The sequence below is a fragment of the Mustela nivalis genome (assembly GCF_964662115.1).
Source record: "Mustela nivalis genome assembly, chromosome: 1".
Lineage (NCBI taxonomy): Eukaryota > Metazoa > Chordata > Mammalia > Carnivora > Mustelidae > Mustela > Mustela nivalis.
In genome coordinates, this window is record NC_139020.1 from 49,431,962 (window position 1) to 49,453,418 (window position 21,457).

A 21,457-nucleotide genomic window follows, 5' to 3' on the forward strand; every position below is an offset into this window, starting at 1 on the left:
GATATTTTTTTCTTACTTTCCAAAATTTCTATAGTGTTCACATGATGGTAATCTGGAATATGATCATCAGACTTCTAGTATGATTATGGTTTAGGGCTAACTCTCTTTAGTGTTCTTATTAGAACTACAGAGAGTGAAATGAGTAACTAAATGAGTTTCTCAAATGTCCATGTCAATGAAAGTAAGTGAAAAAGAAAACTGAGAAATACCCAAATAATGTGTTCATGTTGATAAAAATAATTAAGGTCAAGAGCAAATAGTGTGCGGGGGGGTGCAGTTTGCTGCAGGATGTAGTGTAGGGAGAGGTGGAGGAGAAGTGGGGAAGAAAAATTAATGTTGAGGGAACCCGGGGTGGCAAATTTCAGAAAGGGCCAGGAGAGATGCATACCCAGAAGGAGAGGGTACCAATCTGAGTGAGAGTTGCTAGGAACAGGGCTGAAAACCAATAAGCCAACAGCCCTGGAGAATGTGAAGAATGAAGGGATAGAGAGTGACCAGAGCCTCAGAAGTGGGAGGTCTCAAAGTGCTGGGAATACACATTCTAAAAAGTGAAGGATTCACCTGGGAAGACAAAGGCCTTGGTGGAAGATGCGTATGAATGAAGCTGAGGAACATGGAACTGGTAGTAGAACTCTTGAACATCTTTAGGTCCAGAGAGGCAGGGAAAATTCAACTATACAATTATGGCACATTCAATGGAAACTTTTCTGTCCTTGTAAAACAAAGGCGGGAGAACCTTGAGTTGAGGAAATCTTTGAGGAAGGTCATTACTGTTCCACATTGCCCAAAGAGTCCTCAGAAAATAACAGGTCTAGGGAAATCCAACTCTTTTAAACGTGAATGGTAAGCAATGAAGATACTGCTTCTAGTTTTCCAATGTATTGCCTGAAAAATGTAAAAAAATAGCTGAGAAAAAATATTTAAAGATAAATTAAACTCATTGGAAAAGTTTGCTATGAAACAGATAAGATTTGCAATTAAACATAGCAACATTAGGGGTGCCTGGGTGGCTCAGTGGGTTAAAGCCTCTGCCTTCGGCTTAGGTCATGGTCCCAGGGTCCTGGGATCGAGCCCCGCATCAGGCTCTCTGCTCAGCGGGGAGCCTGCTTCCTCCTCTCTCTCTGCCTGCCTCTCTGTCTACTTGTGATCTCTGTCTGTCAAATAAATAAATAAAATCTTAAAAAAAAAACATAGCAACATTAATTTTTTTATTAAAAAGTAACCATAGAACAATAGAAGCAAAATTAAACAAATGGGATTATATCAAGCTGAAATCTTCTGCACAGCAAAGGAAATCATCAAACAAATGAAAAGACAATCTTCTGAATAGAAGAATAGGAGAAAATACTTACAAAACATATATCTGATAAGGGGCTAACATCTAAAATATTTAAAGAGGGTGGCTGGATTATAGACATTGAGGACGGTATGTGTTATGGTGAGTGCTGTGAATTGTGTAAGACTGATGATTCACAGACCTGTACCCCTGAAGCAAATAATACATTGTATGTTAATAAAACTAAACTAAACTAAACTAAACTAAACTAAAATATATAAAGGAACACCTGGCTGGCTCAGCTGGTTAAGTGTCTAGTTCTCTATTTCAGCTCAGGTCATGATCAGGTTATGAGATTGAACCCCACAAGGTTATGAGATTGAACTGTGCTCAGTGCAGAGTCTGCCTGAGATTCTCTCTCTTTATCTTCCCCTGCCTTCTCCCTTTCAAGTAAATCTCTCTCTCTCTCTCTCTCTATATATATATAGATATAGATATATAAAATCACTCCTATAACTCAACAGTAAAAAAACAATCTCATCAAAAAATGGGCAGAAGATATGAATAGATATAGAGATGGCCAACTGGTACCTGAAAAACTGTTCAATAATCAAGGAAATGCAAATCAGTCCTATAATAGAGATATCACCTCACACCTATTAGAATGGCTACATCAAAAAGATAAGAAATAACAAGTGTTGGTGAGAATGTGGAACAAAAAGAATACTTGTGCACTGCTGGTGGGAATGTAAATTGGTATAGACCCTATGGAAAACACTGTGGAGATTCCTCAATAAACTAAAAATAGAATCACCATTTGATCCAGAAATTCCACTATTGGGTACTTAGGCAAGAAAATGAAAACACTAACTCAAAAAAATATAGGTGCCTTCATGCTCATGGCAGCATTATTTACAATAGTCAAAACATGGAAACAGTCTAAGTGTCCATTGATGGATGAATGCATAAAGAAATTGTGAATGGATATCATATTGGTGGGGGGGAGCAAGCTCTCATAGGTATCAAAGATACAGAAAACAGATTAGTGGTTGCCAGACATGGAGACTTGGGGGTGAGAGAAATGGGTGAAGGAGGTCAAAAGGTTAAAAAAAAAAGGAATTGAAACAGAGGAAAATGAGAAGGACAAGAAGAAAAGGAAAGAAAGAACGAGGAGTCAAGGCAAAAATTGTCAAGGGTGTAGAGAAGAGACAAGGGCAAGGAAAGGAATGGAAGGAGAAGGAAGGAAAGAGAAGGGAAGTAAACAAGTATGGAAAAAGAAAAAAATTGATATTCTTTTTTGTAGTAAAAATAAGTGACCTGAAATCATTCCTGAGAAGACTGAGTAGATAGAGTTTTGCCTATTCTTTTTGCTAAGTGCAACAACAACAACAACAACAACAAAACCCCGAATGTTATATATAAAATAAATATAAAAAGATGGAGATAGGGCTCAACAAGTTAGGAAATTTGAGACCTCATGAATGATATTGTGGTGAGTTCCCTGGGTTTTCTTTTTGTCTTATATACCCCAGACTTAGAGCTGCAGAAGTTAACTCAAATATCAGTGGGCACAGATATTAATGAATGAATGGATGAATGATGATAAAGCTTGCCCTCTCAAGCCAAAAGACTAGAAAAGGAGAGCTTAGTAAAACAGAAAACTTATATAATAATTGTACTACTCTAGTTTAACAACACAAAATAAAGTGTGACTTCATCCCCACCCAGGCCAACAAAGACTGAGTAGATGGCCAAATTTCCTTCCTTGGTCTGGCTGTAAGAAGGTATCCCAATCTCTCCTTATGGGATGATTTCAGAGAAGGCTGAGTGGGGATTCTGTACTTCTACTCTCACCTGGCAATAATGAAATACCCTTACATGCCCAATTGGGTTAATGTCAAAGGAGTCCCAGTGGAGAGTCAGATATTTACTATTACCCCACTGTAACAAGACCATAGTCCTTGGGGTATTGGTGGAAGGCCACTAGTTAGTGGCCTTCTGACTTACCCCAGCTAGTCAGAGAAATATTATTGGGTGCCTAATGGGGAGTGGAAACTCCCACCCTACCCAGCATTAACAAGATCCCCACTCCTTGGTGGTCAAGAAAGGCCAAGAAGGAGTCTGGATTTCTACTCCTATTTGGCAGTAATGACACAGTGCCTCTTCTTCCCTGATGAAGTGTTGGCAAAGAAAGACAGCTAAAATATAAGGTTTATATAAGATCCTGAGTCTCATAAAATACTGGTCCAAATGTCCTAGGTTTAGTAAAAATCACTTTCACAACAACAATCAGGAAGATCTCAAAATGAATAGAAAACAGACAAAAATAAATGTGACAGGGAGTTTAGAATGATCTAAAAAAAGATTTTAAAAACAGTCATCATAAAAAGTTTGACAGACAATAGCAAACATGCTTATAACAAATGGAAAAATAGAAAGCCTTAGCAATGAAAGGGAAGTCTCTGAACAGAAATGGAAGACATAAAGAAGAAACAAATGGAAAATTTAGTACTTAAAAATATAATAAAAGTAAGAAAACTAAATATGCAATTATTCTAAAATCTAGCAATTTCATTCCTGGACATTTTTCTCAGTGATTATGAGCTTTATATGATATAAGGTTTATATAAGAGACTTACTCAAAAAAACATGTATGCAAATATTAATGACAACTTTATTTGCAATAGCCAAAAGCTGGAAAATAATGGATATTCTTCAATAGGTAAATAATTTTATGTGATATATTCATGGCATAAAATACTACTCCTAAATAAAAAAGAATGGATTATTGATACACATAACATAAATGTATCTCTAGATAATTACAGAGTAAAAAAATCAAGTCCCAAAAGATTACATATCGCTTGATTCCATTTATATAACACTTCAAAAAGATGAAATTTTATGAAGAAGTTTATTCTAAAGTCTAAATGAATTTCTCTTAAAAAATCATAGTGATGGCGGTGCCTGGGTAGCTCAGCCAACTGGTTAAGTGTTCAATTCTTGATTTTGGCTCAGGTCATGATCTCAGGGTAATGGGATCAAGCCCTGCTTTGGTCTCCACACTTAGCAGGAAGTCTACTTGAGATTCTCTCTCTTTCTCTTTTGCTCTGTCCCTTCCCCTACTTCTGTGCTCTTTCTCTCTAAAATAAATAAATCAATCTTTAAAAAAATCATAGTGATGTTGATAGAATAATAGAACTCACTTAGGAAAGGATAGGACAGTAAAAGGGAAATCTATAAGAATGAGAAAAGGGAACTGGAAGAATTTAAGATAGAATAGGAAAAAAAGTGTGTTGTAGAAACATTTCTGTGAAACAGGAGGAATACACAATTAGGTGTTCTAGGGAGAATAGAAACAGCAGAAAGCACAGTACGGGACAGAGAAAATAAAACTAGGATGCAAATAAAAAGAAACAAATATAAAAGAAAAGATAAAGAGGATTACAGTAAAGATAGTAAAAATAAAAGGTAGTCTGAAGGAATCCAACACATGTCTAAAATACATAATTGGAATGTCCCCCTCCCCACAAAGGATCCAACATAATACAATAGAACAAGTAATTAAAAATATAGTCCAGGAATACTTCATGGGTATTAAGGAGGGCATATATTGCATGGAGCACTGGGTGTGATGCATAAACAATGAATCTTGGAACACTGAAAAAAATAAAATTAAGATGTTAAAATTAAAAAATTTTAAAAAAATTTAAAAAAATATATAGTCCAGAAATACTTTCCTAAATTGAAAGAAGACTTACACCAACATAAAGAAAGGATGCCCTGGATAAAATCAAAAGTTTCATCAAGTGGAAATGAGGAGAACTGTAAAAAGACATAATCAGAAATATAATAAAAATGGGAGACTTTAATTCCCCTCTCTTAGGAAACTCAGATCTGGTAGCCAACAATTAAGTAAGGGTATAGAAGAGCTGAATGAAATAGTAAGTGAGCTATATATTAATAGCTGACAATGCTTAACAATATGAAAACAAAAATTCACCATTACTTAGAAGTTTAAAACAGATAACACTTGGAACAGAATTGGAAATATGAACCAAAATTTTGAAATAAATAACATTCTTTGAAAAAAACAATCACAAGTTAATCAAATCAAGAAAAGGGATGAACAAATCCACAAAATATCCCAAAACATGGAAATAGCCTAACCACATATTATAGTTAAAAGCAGTTCTAAAATTATTAAAGGAATGTGATATTATACAAAATTAGCCACATAGACAAAAATTAGAATAGTGAGTTGAGAAATAGATCCAAAACATTTGGGAATTTACGATATGATAGACTAATACCACAAATCAGTAGAATAAAAAGAAACTTTAAAAAATGGTGTTGAAAGTGCATAACCATGAGGAAAATATCATCCTGGATCTATAGTTCATTTAATGTACAATAATAAACTTTAAGTAAATTATTAATTTAAATATAAAAATACAGTTTTAAAAGTGGCAGAAGAAACCATATTAACGTAAATATTTTTAAAACTTTGGAGTAAGAATTATCCATCTTTGGTCCAAATACAGGCATACCTTGGAGATACTGTGGGTTTGGTTCCAGACCACTCTGATAAAGCACATATTTCAATACAGCGAGTCAATTGAATTTTTTGATTTCCCAGTGCATATAAAGTTATGTTTAAATTATACTGTAATCTATTAAGTGTGCAATAACATCGTGCCTAAAAAACAATGTACAGACCTTCATTAAAATGTACTTTATTGCTGGGGCGCCTGGGTGGCTCAGTGGATTAAGCCGCTGCCTTCAGCTCAGGTCATGATCCCAGGGTGTTGGGATCGAGCCCCGCATCAGGCTCTCTGCTCGGCAGGGAGCCTGCTTCCTCCTCTCTCTCTGCCTGCCTCTCTTCCTCTCTCTGTCAAATAAATAAATAAAATCTTTAAAAAAAAAAAATTGCCACCTACCAACATGAAGTGGCTTGCCTTTAAAATGTACTTTATTGCTAAAAAAAAAAAAAGCTAACCATCCTCTGAGCTTTCAGTGATTTGTCATCTGTTTGCTGGTGGAATGTTTGCCTCAATATTGATGGCTGCTGATTATCCAGGGTGGTGGTTGTTGAAGGCTGGAGTGCCCGTGGCAATTTTTTAAAATAAGACAACAGTGAAGCTTGCCATATGGGTTGACTGTTCCTTTCACAAACAATTTCTCTGTAGTATGCAGTGCTCTTTGATTTTACCCACATTTTACCCACAGTAGAACTTCTTTAAAACCTGGAGTCAATCATCTCAAACCCTGCTGCTTTAACAACTGAGTTTATAGAAAATCCTTTGTTGTCATTTCAATAATCTTCACAGCATCTTCACCAGGAGTAGATTCCATATTTAGAAACCAGGTTCTTTGCTCATTCGGAAGAAACATCTCATTTGTTGAGATCCCATTATCATGGGATTGCAGGGATTCAGTCACGTTTTTCAGGCTCCACTTGTAATTCCTAATTCTCTTACTGTTTTTGCCACATCTGCAGTTACTTCCTCCGTAGAAGTCTTGAACCTCTCCATGTCACCCATGAAGGTTGGAATCAACTTCTTCCAAAGTCCTGTCATTTGATATTTTGACTTTCTTCATGGCATCTAGAACTGTGAATCCTTTCCTGGTTTTCAATGAACTTTGCCCAGACCCGTCAAAGGAATCACTACCAATGGCCCCCCGTAGCCTTACGAAATGTATTTCTTAAATAATAAGACTTGAAGTCAAAATTACTCCTTGATCTTTGAGCTGTAGAGTGGACATCGTGTGAACTTGCTGGGTAACTTGTGCAGCTTCTATGTCAGCACTTGCTGCTTCACCCTCTACTTTGATGTTACGGAGATGGCTTCTTTATTTAAACCTCATGAACCAACCGCTGCAAGTTTCAAACTGTTCTTCTGTAGCTTCCTCATCGCTCTCAGCCTTCCTAGAATTGAAGAAATTTAGGACTTTGTTATGGAGTAGCTTTTTACTTTATCATTCGTGTGTTCACTGGAATATCTCTTTTAATTTCCTTCAAGAACTTTTCCCTTGCTTTTACAATTTGGCTTTTTGGTGCAGAAGGCCTAGCTTTCAGCCTGAAACAGCTTTCTACATGCCTTCCTCACTAAGCTTAATTGTTTCTAGCTTTTGATCTAAAATGAGAGATGTGTGACTCTTCTTTTCACTTGAACAATTAGAGGCCACTGTAGGGCTATTAAATGGCCTAATTTCAATATTATTGCATCTCAGGGAATGGGGAGGCCTGAGGAGAGGGAAAGAGATGGGGAAACATGTGATCAGTGGAACAGTCAGAACACACGTTTATCACTTAACTTCACTGTCTTAGAGGGGCATAGTTTTTTGGGGGGATGGGCAAATTACAATAGTAACATTAAAGATCACTGATCACAGATCACTGTAACAAATATAATAATAATGAAAAAGTTTGACATATTGTGAGAATTACCAAAATGTGACATAGAGACAGAAAATGAGGAACTGCTGTTGGAAAAATGGTGCCACTAGACTTGCCCGAGGCAGGGTTGCCACCAACCTTCAATTCCTAAAAACCACAATCTCTGAAAGCACAATAAAGTAAAGCATAATGAAACAGGACATGACTTACTAAAAGCTATACAATATTGAAATTTTAACATAAAACTAAACTTCCTATGTATGTATGAACAGATACACGCAGGCACACTTGAGAAATGTCCAAAACTGGGCAACAAGCAATTTTCAACTTATATAACAAACAATGAACTAGTATTCCTAGCACATAAAGAACTTGTAGGAAACAGAAAGAAAAGCCAACAACAAAAGAGAAATTTGGGCAAAGGACATAAACAGTTTTCAGATAAATACAGATGGCTCTAATGTATATGGAAAGATGTACTTAGTCATTCCCACTGACAAAAATGTAAATTAAAATTATTAGTGACAGTTTACTTTTCCTCCCCAACAGAGAACAACCATTTTTTTCCCATACACTTTGTTGTTCTCTGGGGGAAAGAAAGATTTTTTGCATATATTACTGGCAGAGTACAAAATGCAGTAATATTTACAGAAGGCAATGTGGCAAAATCTACTAAATGACATTGTACAGATAATTCTGCTTATGTTCAAAATAAGGCATTATAAGGCTATTCATTATTACTTCGTAAAAAGCAGAAGATTCAAGATGATGCAAAGTTCCATAAATAGGGACCTAATTAAGTAACGGTTGTCGCATGTGCGTGATGGAATACTGTATGGTACGCAAAAAGAATGAGGGGGCTTGCTAAATACTCATATGGAAAGATCCCTAAAATGTCCTGTTAAATTTTTTAAAAGACAAGGAACAAAGCAATGTAGGTTTTTTTTTTTTTTTTTAAAGAAGGAGGAAACAATAAGAATTCATTGCTTCAGCTTCTGTCTGTGTATACGCTGGGAAGATGCAGTAGCAAGTGAGGTCACCTCTGGCAGATTTGAATGTGGATATGGAATGGTGCGGACAAGGGCGATGATGAGAGGGAGACTTTTCACTACGTATGCTTTATACTGTTTGGATTTTTGAACCTTATGAAAGTATAATCCCTCTAAAATTTGATGGTACTATTATAGTCAGAAATTGATCTGTTTAAACTTTGCGATCTAGGTCACTCTTGTCATATTTGTTGAGTTAGCTTATGCTCTTATTAAATATCTGTAACATGGCATGATTTTGTTAGCTCTTAATACTGCAGAAATTAGTTTACCATTTCCAGCGGGCTGGTAATCTTTAGTAACATCCTGTTTTCACATTCCCTAAAATGTAGCTGTGACAAAGATCCTCAGACCACCGTCATTGAAAATGGCAGAAGCCAGCAGGGCCGATTTTCCTTTGAAGTGTTCCGATTTGTGAAACACAAGAATCAGAAAATGTCTACTGTCTTCCTGCACTGTGTTACCAAGCTCTGCAGAGCTGATGACTGCCCCTTCCTTATGCCTGTATGTTTTTAGCAACTTTCTTCTAAATTATCAAATTGATCTAAGCTGAAGGGTTATCCAGTGTTAGGGACTAATTTCTGTATAGAAAGTGAATATGGGTCAAGCCAATAGTTTGAAGTAGAGTTTATTTATTTATTTATGCAGTAAAGATCTATTGGATGCCTACTATTGTACCAAGCATAATACTAGGAAAACAGACATGTTTGCATAAATTCTGAACTCATTTAGCTGATCTTTGAGGACCATGAGACTGTCATGGAAGAAGATAAGATAAAAATGTTATGGTCCAAAGACAGACACATGTATGGGTTGTTGTAAGAGGCAGTAATCACCACTGTGAGAAGAACAGGAGAGACTGGGAGGTTTGATGGAAGACATGAAACCCGGGGTATGACTCTGAAGATGGATGAACCCCAAAGAAACAAAATCAAGAGTGTGAGAGACACCCCATCCCACAGGTTGACTGAATTCACAGACACATAAGACAGAGTAACCAGGGAACTACCAGAACTTCATGAAGTGATGGGACAGAGTAGGGGATGACTGGAAAACATAGGGAGGGGGCAGGGCTGACACTAGAAAGGTAGATTTGGGATGGGTGGCCCAGGAATCCCTTGGATTGCAAGTTAGAACTTGTAAAATAGGCATGGATCTGAATTGCATACAGCCATCATTAAAATATTGATCCATTTACTAGTGAATAAGAAAAGATAGCTATTGCTGACAGGTCCCTAAGGTCATATCAATATTAACCTGAGAAAAATGAAGCCACATTTTAAAATTGGAAATAGCTTTAATACATTTTTATTTATGCTCTAATTCATGCATTTCCTTCACAATGATTGATTACTTTAGTCCTAACTAGCTGTATCAGATGGGGTTAAATGGTGAATCCACATTACCTTGACTCTATGCTGACCAACATTTCAGGAAAAGATTTATTAAAGGCTTGAGAGAAATAAAAGAAAAAAGTTTGATAAACACAGCTCTTTTTCAGGAGAAACATTGAGCTATGTGAATTAATGAGGCAAAGCACAATTATAACAGGAGGAAATAAGAAATGTGGCCCAAGCCAGAATGAGAAACACTGTAGCAATCATATGCAAAGTAATTAAATAAATGCACAGAAGTAAATGAATAAAATTAAACATGTGGTATCTCTTCCAAAAGAATCTGCTTTCCAAATGGCCATAAAGAACCAATTTTGTGCTGGTGTGGAATTTCATTTGTTTTCATTAACACCTCAGACTTGCGGCCACAGAGAAAGAAGAGATGCGGGGAGGAGGACCACTTGGAGCCCCCAGAGCACGTCTGGAAGCGCCGTCCTCTCTGCTGGTCCCATCATTACTCGGAGTGGTAGGAACGTTTCTCCTTTTGTGTGTAGTAATAGATTGTTCCAAAATGGCTTATTACTTGGCTTCGAAGGAGAACTCAAAGTGGTTTCTCAATAACACTAATTAACTGTGAAACAAGATAAACTGCTAAGCAACTTTAATTTCACAGTAGTTTCCTGTTTACTCAACTTTCACACAAAGGGCAATATTGTCTTTTACAATATTTCCCTTTATACACATGCACACACTACACACACACACACACACACAAGTATACAAATATACCGTGCTGTACATGTTTCACTCGCCCTTTTCTCTGTCCTGCTCTCTCCCCTGAAGATGGGGCCTGTGTGAACTGCACCCATCCAGTGCTTTGCCATCCAGTGCTTGGCTGGGTTTGGCCAGTAGGTGGTGCTATCCGAAGATGAAAATGAAGTCCACAGAGTTCCTCCCCAACAACTCTCTCACCAGAACTGGAACCTTCCTATAGCCCTGGGAACTTGACTTACTTTCGTGAATTCCCTGTATCTTTAAAATAGTCCTATTAAACTTTTCTTAAAATGCCCAGTGTGAGTACCATTTGTTTCTTGCCAGGATCTTGAATATTACATAGCCCTTCCAGCACACCCAACCACGGTCACGAATCTAACAGATACAACGGCTTACTTATCCGCACATCTTCTCATATATGCAAATATTTGTGCATGCATGTACATCCACACACACTCTCCAAAGGGATATTGTTTTCTATCAGTGTGAGCCCAGAGACATTCAGAATCAACTGGAGAAAACAGACATGCAGGGTAAACAACCCAAACTTAAGTCAGAAAAACTGATTCTAGCTCCGCTGTGTCCAAACAAGCTATATGACGTGGGATTTTACGTCACCTCATTGGGAAAATATCTTAAAACAAGGGGTTTGAAGAAGCTGCTTTAAGATTCTTACCCTATAGATCTAAATTTGTCTTTAAAAAAGTAGAGTTCTGGTTTGGATTGTATTCTAATAATTTTTTCTCACTTTTATCTTAGCCATAAGGTTATTATCGTGTTTCAATGAGATTATCTTTACTTTTTTTCCCATGCCCTCTGTTCCACAGTGAAAAGAAAGTTTTGCCTGAAATAGGTAATTAAGCAAAAAATGATTTGGCCTAGAAAGTTTAGACAGTTGCTTAAATTATTCACTCCTCTGTGTTTGTTTAGACATACCATTATTTAAAAACAAGCTAATGGGTTTTTTAAAATAACGCAGAAATTTATTAAATATGAAATTTCAAACTTACTCTGCATTCCCTGAGGTTTGTTATGCATTTTGAATGGTTTGAAAATGACTGGCTTGTGGTTTATGAAAGGCCCAATTCTTATCTCTTGTCCGGCTGTCAGAAATAACTCATAGAATTACACTGCATGGAAACTCAACCCTCATTGCCAATAACTAGGAATCGTTTTGGGTAGACACAATAAAAATATTTTTATTTCTATGGACCATATCTAGCATCAGTTTTGTGTAAGAGAAAAAAACCCTTGAAAGGGGCATCTCTCTTCCCATGTTGAGTAGATGGCTTTTCCTCCTTATTAACCTGCTTGCTTCCTTCTTACATGCACCAAATCAAATTTAAATGGTACACATTTTAATTAATTTGTTAGCATAAGATACATTTTTACAAGGACCAACATTTTTAAGATCTCGAACTCTCAGTAAATATTAACCAAGTAGAAGTTTCTTTTCTTTTCTTTTTTTTTTTTTAAATTTTATTTATTTATTTGTCAGAGAGAGAGAAAGAAAGAGTGGCAGGCAGAGCAAGAAGTTGACTTCCCACTCTGAGCAGGGAACCTGATACAGGACTCCGGGATCATGACCTGAGCTGAATGCTGACACTTAACTGATTGAGCCACACAGACATCCCCCAAGTAGAAGTTTCTTATTCTACCATAGCCACCCAGTCATGCAAGTTTACAGGTTTTACCTATACCATAGTCACTTGCCCAAGTATCTTGGCTCAAACCTTAGGCAGCTCATGCCTCGATCACAATGTCACTGAAGTCATGCCTGAATATCTTCCTTTCCAATTTTAACCTATTTTCACCTCAAAGATAACATTCATTTTCCAACACAGTAGTGTTGTTTTAGTAACCTCAGTCTCCTCACTGGCAAAGCCCCCAAAGAATCATGTTTAAAAGTTCTGGATGCCCTTCATTCCTCTCTTACTCTCTGTGGTTTTATTTGTTATAATTTTGATAAATAGCTCTAGGATGGTGCTCATTTCTGGACAATCATGGTGACCTCACGGTGTAGAGGGCCATATATAACAATTTTTACTTTATGTTACTACAGTATCATAATTTAAAAATTATTATTTTGAATTCTACATACATATAGAACTCAGAAATCAAGCCATATCCTTCAATAGGAAAATCCTATGTAAACATAATGTCTAGCTTAATGACCAGGGCTACCTTCTGTTCTCAGTTTCACTTCATTTTTACCTTAGGTCAGCTAGAATTTATCTCTCCAGGTCCTGTGGCCAATTTTTTATAGACAAGTCCAATTTCAGGCTTGATTTGCTCTCTTCAAAGCTCTCTGGTACTTGGAATTTTTGCTCTGTTTACTCATTGAACCACTCCTTTCCCTTAGACATCTGACTTAGGTCAAGTTTAGTAAGTTGTTAAAGCTCAGTACTTTTTTTTTCTTTTTTTAAAGATTTTATTTATTTATTTGACAGACAGAGATCACAAGTAGGCAGAGAGGCAGGCAGAGAGAGAGGAGGAAGCAGGCTCCCTGCTGAGCAGAGAGCCCGATGTGGGGCTCTATCCCAGGACCCTGGAATCATGACCTGAGCCGAAGGCAGAGGCTTAACCCACTGAGCCACCCAGGCGCCCCTTCTTTTGTTTTAATACAATCGAAGACATTCTGATCATTTTGCCCAATACTGTAAATCCTTTTGTTGATTGATTTAGGAAAAGATTCCTATCTGCAATATTTCAAATCCTCAAAATTCCTGAAGTGTTCTTATTTCACACCTCCACATGCTAAAACTATTCAGTAGGGAAATGCTTATCATGGCATATAATTCTAGAAATTCACAACTGCAAGTCCTGGAAATCAATAGTACCTAATTGTTTTATTTACATAAATTCTGATGGGAGGAAGTCCTAGTCAACTATTCAATGCATATCATTGAATTATGGGGAGTTAATAATTTATACAAACCTCCACATGGAACAAGCATTCTGTTCAGTACTGGGAATAGACTAGAGAACAGGCCACAGTCTTTGCTCTCAGGAATCTTAGTCTTCAAAGGTAGACGTGGATTATTAACAAAAATAACATAATGGAGGATAAAGAGTTAGGAAATCCTCAAGGTCCCTCAGTCAGTTGCGCTTCCAACTCTTGATTTCAGCTCTGGTCATGATCTCAGGGTTATGAGATCAAGTCCTGGCTCAGCTCTGTGCTTGCTGTGGAGAGAGGGCCAAGATACTCTCTCTTGGGCACCTGGGTGGATCAGTTTGTTGAGTTTTCAAACCTTGCTTTTGGCTCAGGTCATGATCTTAGGGTCCTGGGAATTGAGCCCCAAGTCAAACTCTGTACTCAGTGGGGAGTCTGCTTGATGATTCTCTCCCTCTCCCTCTGACCCCCCACCCCCCACTCTCTCTCAAGTAAAATAAATAAATCTTTAAGAAAACATTCTTTCTTTCCCTGTCTCTTGGCCTCTTTTGCCCTCATCTCAAATAAATAAATAATAAATTTGGAAGCTCTGAATTTGAAATATGTGGTCCATTTTACCATATACGTAGATAATCGAAGATTAAAGAAAATAGTTTGCTTGTGCTAAGAAAAGAAAAATATTTATTCTGTATATATCCTTGCACCAATGCTTACTTGGTCCATTTATTTCTGCTACTTATATGAAAGAAAAGCAGAGAAAAAATGCTTATCAGGTGCTTCTGGGTTTCCAACAGCCATGATATTGCTGCTGTCACTTTCCTCCTCTGGGTCCTCAACTAGCTGCATGCATTTTGAAGAGCCCACCAAGTTTAGTATTCCCATACATTCTAAATCCAGAAGGTGTCTTTTAGCATATATATATATATATATATATGGTAAGACCAAGTGTGTGTAAGAGAAAAATAAACAAGAGTGTGTGGTGAAAAAAAAAATCTCCTAGAAAATGTCTACCTTCCCTTTGGGGCTAAACCAAATTGCAAGATACTAGAAATGGAATGAAACCAGAAACAGCAACTAGATAAAGTGATTCGCTCTATGTTTATCCACTATCAAATGCAGTTCCAAATGGTACTCAAATAGTACATGCTTTAATTTTAGCCCTTTGCTGCCATCAGAGGTAGGACGCTTGTACTTTTTCAGTCCTGGAACCTGTGGCTGGTATGGCTCATCCGACAGTTTGTCTCATGTAAAGATTTTGTCCATAGCCCCATCCTTGTGAGTGACACCTGGGGTAGTGTTCTGAAGGAAGTGTTGCTGCTAATGTGGGAGAGAAGGGGACTTTCTGACTTCTTTAATTAACTTCAGGATACAGAAAATAGCATGCGCAGCCAGTCTTAGCACTTTCACCTAATTTGGGACACATAGGAGAAGGAGCTTTCTAGTCTTAAAAATAAATAAATAAATGAAAATAAATGTTATTTATAAACAAAGAATAACTTTGAAAAAGGAGTTTTAGAGCCTTACATATGCTCCTCCATGTTCCAGTGAGGCATTTTGTCTTGGAAATCTTTTGGGAGAATTGATCACAGTTCATTCATTCCATCCAATTCCATGAGAAACAAGTGTCTTTATAAAATAGTGTTGGTCAGAGGTTAGGATTTTCCTAAGGGTGTCCTGTAATAAAAATTTGTGCTTTTTCCCCCTCCTTTTTGTCCTACAGTGGTGCACTGCACCATTCTAAAGAATACTATAAATGAGCACTCCATTAATTTGGAGCGTTATACTTCCGGCTCAAACTGCAGAATCATCATTTCCGCCAAGACTCATATATATGTCTTAAAAGAAATGGCATCAGATGGCTTCTAAATATCACGCCAGGTTCTCCCAATCAATCATTTCAAATACCAACCCTGGGGTTTCATAGCTTGAGATAGTCATCTTTATAACTAAAATTTTGTTCCATGCTTGGCTAGTCTATATTATTTTAGAAAAAGGATTCTGAAGCCGAGCTATTATTTAAACATATGTTTACTTCATCATGGAGGCTGTGACAGATGGAAGTTTCTTCATCTGTAAAATGGGGGTAGCAATAATGTTAAAACCATATGGCTGTTATGAGGACAAAATGTGATGACACATGAAGCAGCACTTTGTAAACTGTATGGCATGACACACATGTTAATTGTAATAATATTTACACTCCCAAACAGTCAACGGCACACATTTTATGGTTCAGATAACGGACACCCACAGGCACATACACACCCACATATTTAAGACCAAAAATGATATCCACTCATTGTACAAGATCAGAGGTTAATGGCTATATGATTACCAAATGCATAACACAAGCTGGGATACCAGGTGAATGCGTCACTGCATCCATTATGAGGTTTTCCAGGGACAAGTAAAAAATCACCAGCTTTAATCTTTTACTTAATAGATGTAAAAAATCGGGGCTGGCTCAGTGGGTTAAGCCACTGCCTTCGGCTCAGGTCATGATCTCAGGGTCCTGGGATCCAGCCCCCGCATCAGGCTCTCTGCTCAGCGGGGAGCCTGCTTCCTCCTCTCTCTCTCTCTGCCTGCCTCTCTGCCTACTTGTGATCTCTCTCTGTCAAATAAATAAATAAATTCTTTAAAAACAAACAAACAAAAACAGATGCAAAAAATCCTGCAATGCAAGATTAGGAGTCATGTTTTCCTTTCATTTAGTTACTAAGTGTGAATTTATCTTTTAGGAACTTAAAATGATGTTTTTGCAAATTATGATGGGCAAATTTGCAACACTTAAAGTAGAGCGGCACTAAATAATGAATACTTCTCTAGAACACAATAACAAATGGCAGGTTATAGGGCTATAAAAAATGTAATAGCTGTTAACAATTACTGCCCCCACTAACCTGACTAGAGAGAGAATGACAAAGAAAGGTTGGCAGGAAAGAATATCATACAGTATATTTTGCGATTATATCTGTATGCCTAGGGAAACTGGCAGGGTGTGGGCTTATGGGAGAGACAGAAAAAAATCTCAGACACATGAAACAGAAAATTGGAAAGCAGAATGGTTTAGGAAGATTTTCATGATTCCCTCACCCATGGAGATTGTGGATGAAACACATATAGGTAAAAAGTAATCACAGAATTATAATAAACACAAGTAAATATTTAGAGATACAATATTGCTTTTCTTTTTCTTTTCTCTCTCAGATGAGACTCCAACCAACAATTCGCAGCTTGGTAAGCTAATGAACATATATTGAAAATAAAAGTACGATTTTTAAAAATTTTAAGTGTTTTTTGACTATCAGTTGCAACTAAATATGATGAGTTCTGATTTTACAAGTTTGTTATATTTTACATAACATCTGAACTCATATGAGACCTGGTGGTCAATTTTTATAGCATTTTACAGATGATTTTTTTTTTTTTTTGGCAGCCCAGGGAATATCAGTCTTCTAAACTGCATAATCTTTGGTTACTGGATTGAATTATAGTCAAATAGATTATAGCATTTATCATGTCGTGCTGTTATTTCACAAGATACTAATGACAGATGTTTTGCAGGTATAAACTGGGATAAGGTGAGAGAAATCCAATATTGGACCTTTCCACTATGTGTATTTTATTGCTTGCAGGTTCTCCAAGTGACCCTCCTTTCCAGCTGAACACCGTTACCAGTGCACTGATATCAGGAATGGTCATTCTGGGAGTCATGAGCTTTTCCCTTCTCTTGTGCTCACTGGCCCTTCTACACAGAAAGGCACCCACCAATTTAGTGTTGAATGGCATAAGAAACCCAGTCTTTGACTGACTGTAACAGGTCCCTCCTTTTGGGAAAAGGATTCACTGACCATACCATGGGTGACTTGTCAGTGTTTCATCCAAATTGAATGCCAGCCAGCATTTGGTATTTATAGGTTTGATAGATTTCACAGTGTAGCTCATTAGCATGATGATAGTGAAAGAATTTTGATGCTATTGTTCTTGTCATTTATGTATGTGGTCAGCCCTATTTGTTTGGCACCAATTGGTATAATGACAATAAGCAAACAATATTCAGGACTTAGATCTTACAGGATCAGTCACATTTCATTTTATTTCAATTTTCTTTTGATTTTTGGTTGTTACAGAGATAAAGGTGGGCGTAGAAAAAAATACATTTGTTGCATTCCCCCCCACCCCCGTAAGTGTTAAAACCTGATGTAATAGCATTTAGAGTTGTATATGTGGTCCTAAAATGAAAGTCACTCTTTTGTTTTATTCCAGATAATTCCAGCTTGGGGATATGTTTTAATTGGACTGGCCAATTTGGACACTTGAGATTTAATTACTTATTCTATGACCTGTGTTTTTGGCTGATTTCCATGTCCGATGATATTCATTAAAAAACAAAACAAAACAAAACAACAAACTCTTGGGAAATGTATCTTAACCTGGACCATCTACTTGTGTAGCAAATAGTAAAAATAGTCATTAACCTCTGAAAGATACTAAGTGACCCTAGATCATTATTCATTTGTATAGGAATGACTGTGATCAGTTTTCTCCTGGTTCAAGTGAGAACATTAGCACATGTTGACTCTCCTCCCAGGTAAACCGCTCAGCTGCTTTTGCAAAAGCACTACTATTTCTAGTAGTGAGGCAACTGCAAAGGTCTTTCTTCTTTCAAGAGCCATTACATATGAGAACAAACCATAGTTGTGGGAGAGGACACTGTCCCCACACATACGTGTAGTGTTCCCATAGGGGTTTTTAACAACCTAGTTTCCCTTTTTTTCCTATGACAAAGAGGAAACAGGCTAAGTGTGTTTTGCAGAACGTTGTTGCTGTCTCTATGAAAAAATGTCCTTTTCCCACAAATTTTTTGATGCTGGCTAAACAAAGAATCTGGAGGAGTCTAACTTGTTAGGGTGTCTTCTTGAAAGTATCATGTTCACCATGGAATAAACAGTATTTTCCTATATAGTAAGCTGCAAGAAGTATCTGGTCTTTTATCAGTTTTGCAAAAAGTTTTTAAAAGCCAAGTTTAAGCAGACTGTTCTTACAAAAAAAAAAATTATCCTTCCTTTTCTTCAGCCTATCTACACAACTGAATAGAACAATTCAGCGACAACCATCAAAATCTAGCACATGGCTACTAGATGTGTTATGTTACCTGTAACAACTGCTGTAGAGACTAATTTATATTCAACATTTGTGATCCATTATTCAGAACTTAATTTAGTATCCTATATGCAAATCGCTATGCAATTTTAAATTTGTTTCAAATGAAGTAGCTATGCTCTGAAGTTAATAATTAAATCAATCATCAAATGAAAAACACCTTTTCTCCAATTTGCCTGAACAGATTAGAAGAAAGTGTTTATATTATAATAATTAGCTATATGATTGCCTCAACTTTCTCTTTCAATGTTTAGATACAGTCAAAGTGAAATAGGTCCAGAAAGTCTTTGGATAATTTATTCAATATTAAAAAGTCTAACACTTAGAAAGCCAACTTCCTCTTCCCTGTGTTACTTCAAAAATCCCTTTGAAGTGACCATTCTGAACTTTATCTGTATTAAGAATTTATTTTCTACTTTAAACGGAAAAATCCTACAGAAAAGAAAAAGTACGGACCATGTGTGCTACTTATGTGATCTTATATGCACATGGGTAATTAAAATAGTTTAGTAGATCTATTTAGTAGATCTATTTCAGATACTTTAAGTGAATTGCCATTAATCTGAGGATTAAGTCCTGTGAATAGGACGTTATCATTGAAGCCAGTTGGTCAGTTTGATTTTGTGTTTTTGGGAACTGTTTCAGGTCAGTGACCTTTTACATTCTATATACCACTTTTTAAAATTGAATAATGGACACATCATTTTGTAAGCAACTTACATCTCAGATTTTTTTTTTTTTTGCCTTCCTGTCACTATAAATGGGAGAATCAGAGCTATAATGAGACAAACCATGTTTGTTTTATATAGTTTTGTTCTTATCAACCTGCAGTTATGTGTAGTATTTAGTTGTGCTGAATATTTTGGTTACTATAGTGTGAAAGCCTTACAAAATATGTGCAAATGTTCCTTCAGTTTTAATACCTCAAACTGTTTTTGTTTTGTTTTGTTTTGTTTTGGCACTTCAGGGGTTAGTTAGGTCTGATGACATGTAAAAGATGATTGTTTAATAAAATAATTGTAAATGAATATCTTTAAAATAGTCATCTGTTTTTGTTTTTGTTTTTTTTTAAGGTATTTCTCCTTCCTAATCTCAACATTCTCTTCCTAGATTCACAAATGTTAAGAATGACTGAACTTAAAATAAGCTCCTTCATGCAACAGGGAAGGGCAGTGATCTCTGAAACTAGATGAAGCTTGTTCTCTCCATATTGAGCTTCCTGGTTACAGCTCTGTGTCAGGAGACCTATTCAGGAGATCAGTTGACGGTAAAGAAGTGTGCTTTACCTTGAGTTTGAGCACTAACACTGAACCTATAATTTTTAAAACTTTGAGGGGAAAATCAGAACTGGAAAGACAAGAAGCTCAGCCTCTGCCTAGAGTTTCACAGGCTCTCATGACAGGCCCCAGGGTCAGCCTATCATCTCTTGTTTTGAGAAGTGACAGAGTTGAGGAAAAAAACTTTTCCTGACTCAGGGAGAATCTAATCTTAAAGAAATGAGTAAACCTCTGGGTCTCCATGCGATGGCATGTAGGTTTGGGAGAATCACAGAAATGATGGTTCAGGAAGGGACATGGTCAGTTGTGGAAAATGTAAGGTAATAAATGTCTAGAAGTGAGAAAAGAGCAGGAGAAGAAGTTCATGGGAGACACGTATTTGTGAACACATATGAGGCATAATTTGAAGGATTTCCAGAGCACTTGGCAGGAAAGAATTATAACAGGATGGAGAGCCTTCTATTATGACTGTGGAGGCTATTAGGCTAGCACGCATTGGCTTTCATTCCATATTTATAAGGGAAAAAGCAAGTCGATCACAGATCAATTGCTTTTGAGAATGAGGTTCCTCAATTATTTATAAGTGGGGAGACATTTAATATAAAACAATTCAAATTTGCAATTTAGAAAAAAAAATGTAGTTGGGTAGTAAACAGAACAGATGCCAGGACTACCTGTTGTATTAATCAGGGCTCTCCAGGAAAAGAGAACTAATGGAATATATGTACTGGATATAAAGAGGTTTATTTTAAGGAATTAGTTTACATAATTATAGAGATTGACAAGTCACAAGATCTGTAGTCAGCAAGGCCCAGGAGGGCTGGTGGTGGAGTTCTAGCCTGGGTCCAAAGATCTGAGAACCAGGAGAGCTGATGGTGTATTTCCAGTCTGAAAGCTAGCAGGCTTAAGACCAAAAAAGAGCTATTATTTCCATTCAATTCCAAAGACAGGAATAAATCAGTGTCCCAGGTTGAAAAGCAGTCAGATGGAAATGATTCTCTCCTAGTCACAGGATGTTTAGCCCTTTTGTTCTAGCCAGACTTTCAAATGACTAAATGGGGCCCACCCACATTAAGTAGGGCAATCTGATTTGCTAATTTATTCAAATATTAGTGTCATCCAAAAACATGTCACAGACACACCCAGAATAAGGTTTGACCAAATGTCTGGTGACCTATGCTCTAGTCAAGTTGATATAAAATGGACATCACAGCTGGTTAACTGGCAAATCCACCATCTATTTGTCTGGCACTTTTGAAAACCAGAAGTCCTAATCAGTCCAGTAACAGTA

At 36.9% G+C, this 21,457-nt stretch overlaps 1 protein-coding gene across 11 annotated transcripts in view; it reads left to right on the top strand.

Moving 5' to 3' along the window:
- Window positions 1-19,917, top strand: part of ZPLD1 (zona pellucida like domain containing 1) — a 392,412-nt gene extending 372,495 nt beyond the window's left edge. For all 11 annotated transcript variants that reach the window (XM_082696335.1, XM_082696332.1, XM_082696341.1 and 8 more), the window contains 4 exons: window positions 9,058-9,229; window positions 10,477-10,585; window positions 16,934-16,963; window positions 17,362-19,917. In XM_082696335.1, the coding sequence (XP_082552461.1) occupies window positions 9,058-9,229; window positions 10,477-10,585; window positions 16,934-16,963; window positions 17,362-17,537 (487 nt within the window). In that variant the 3' untranslated portion in view covers window positions 17,538-19,917. The remainder of the gene's footprint in view (window positions 1-9,057; window positions 9,230-10,476; window positions 10,586-16,933; window positions 16,964-17,361) is intronic.
- Window positions 19,918-21,457: the final 1,540 nt, after the last annotated feature.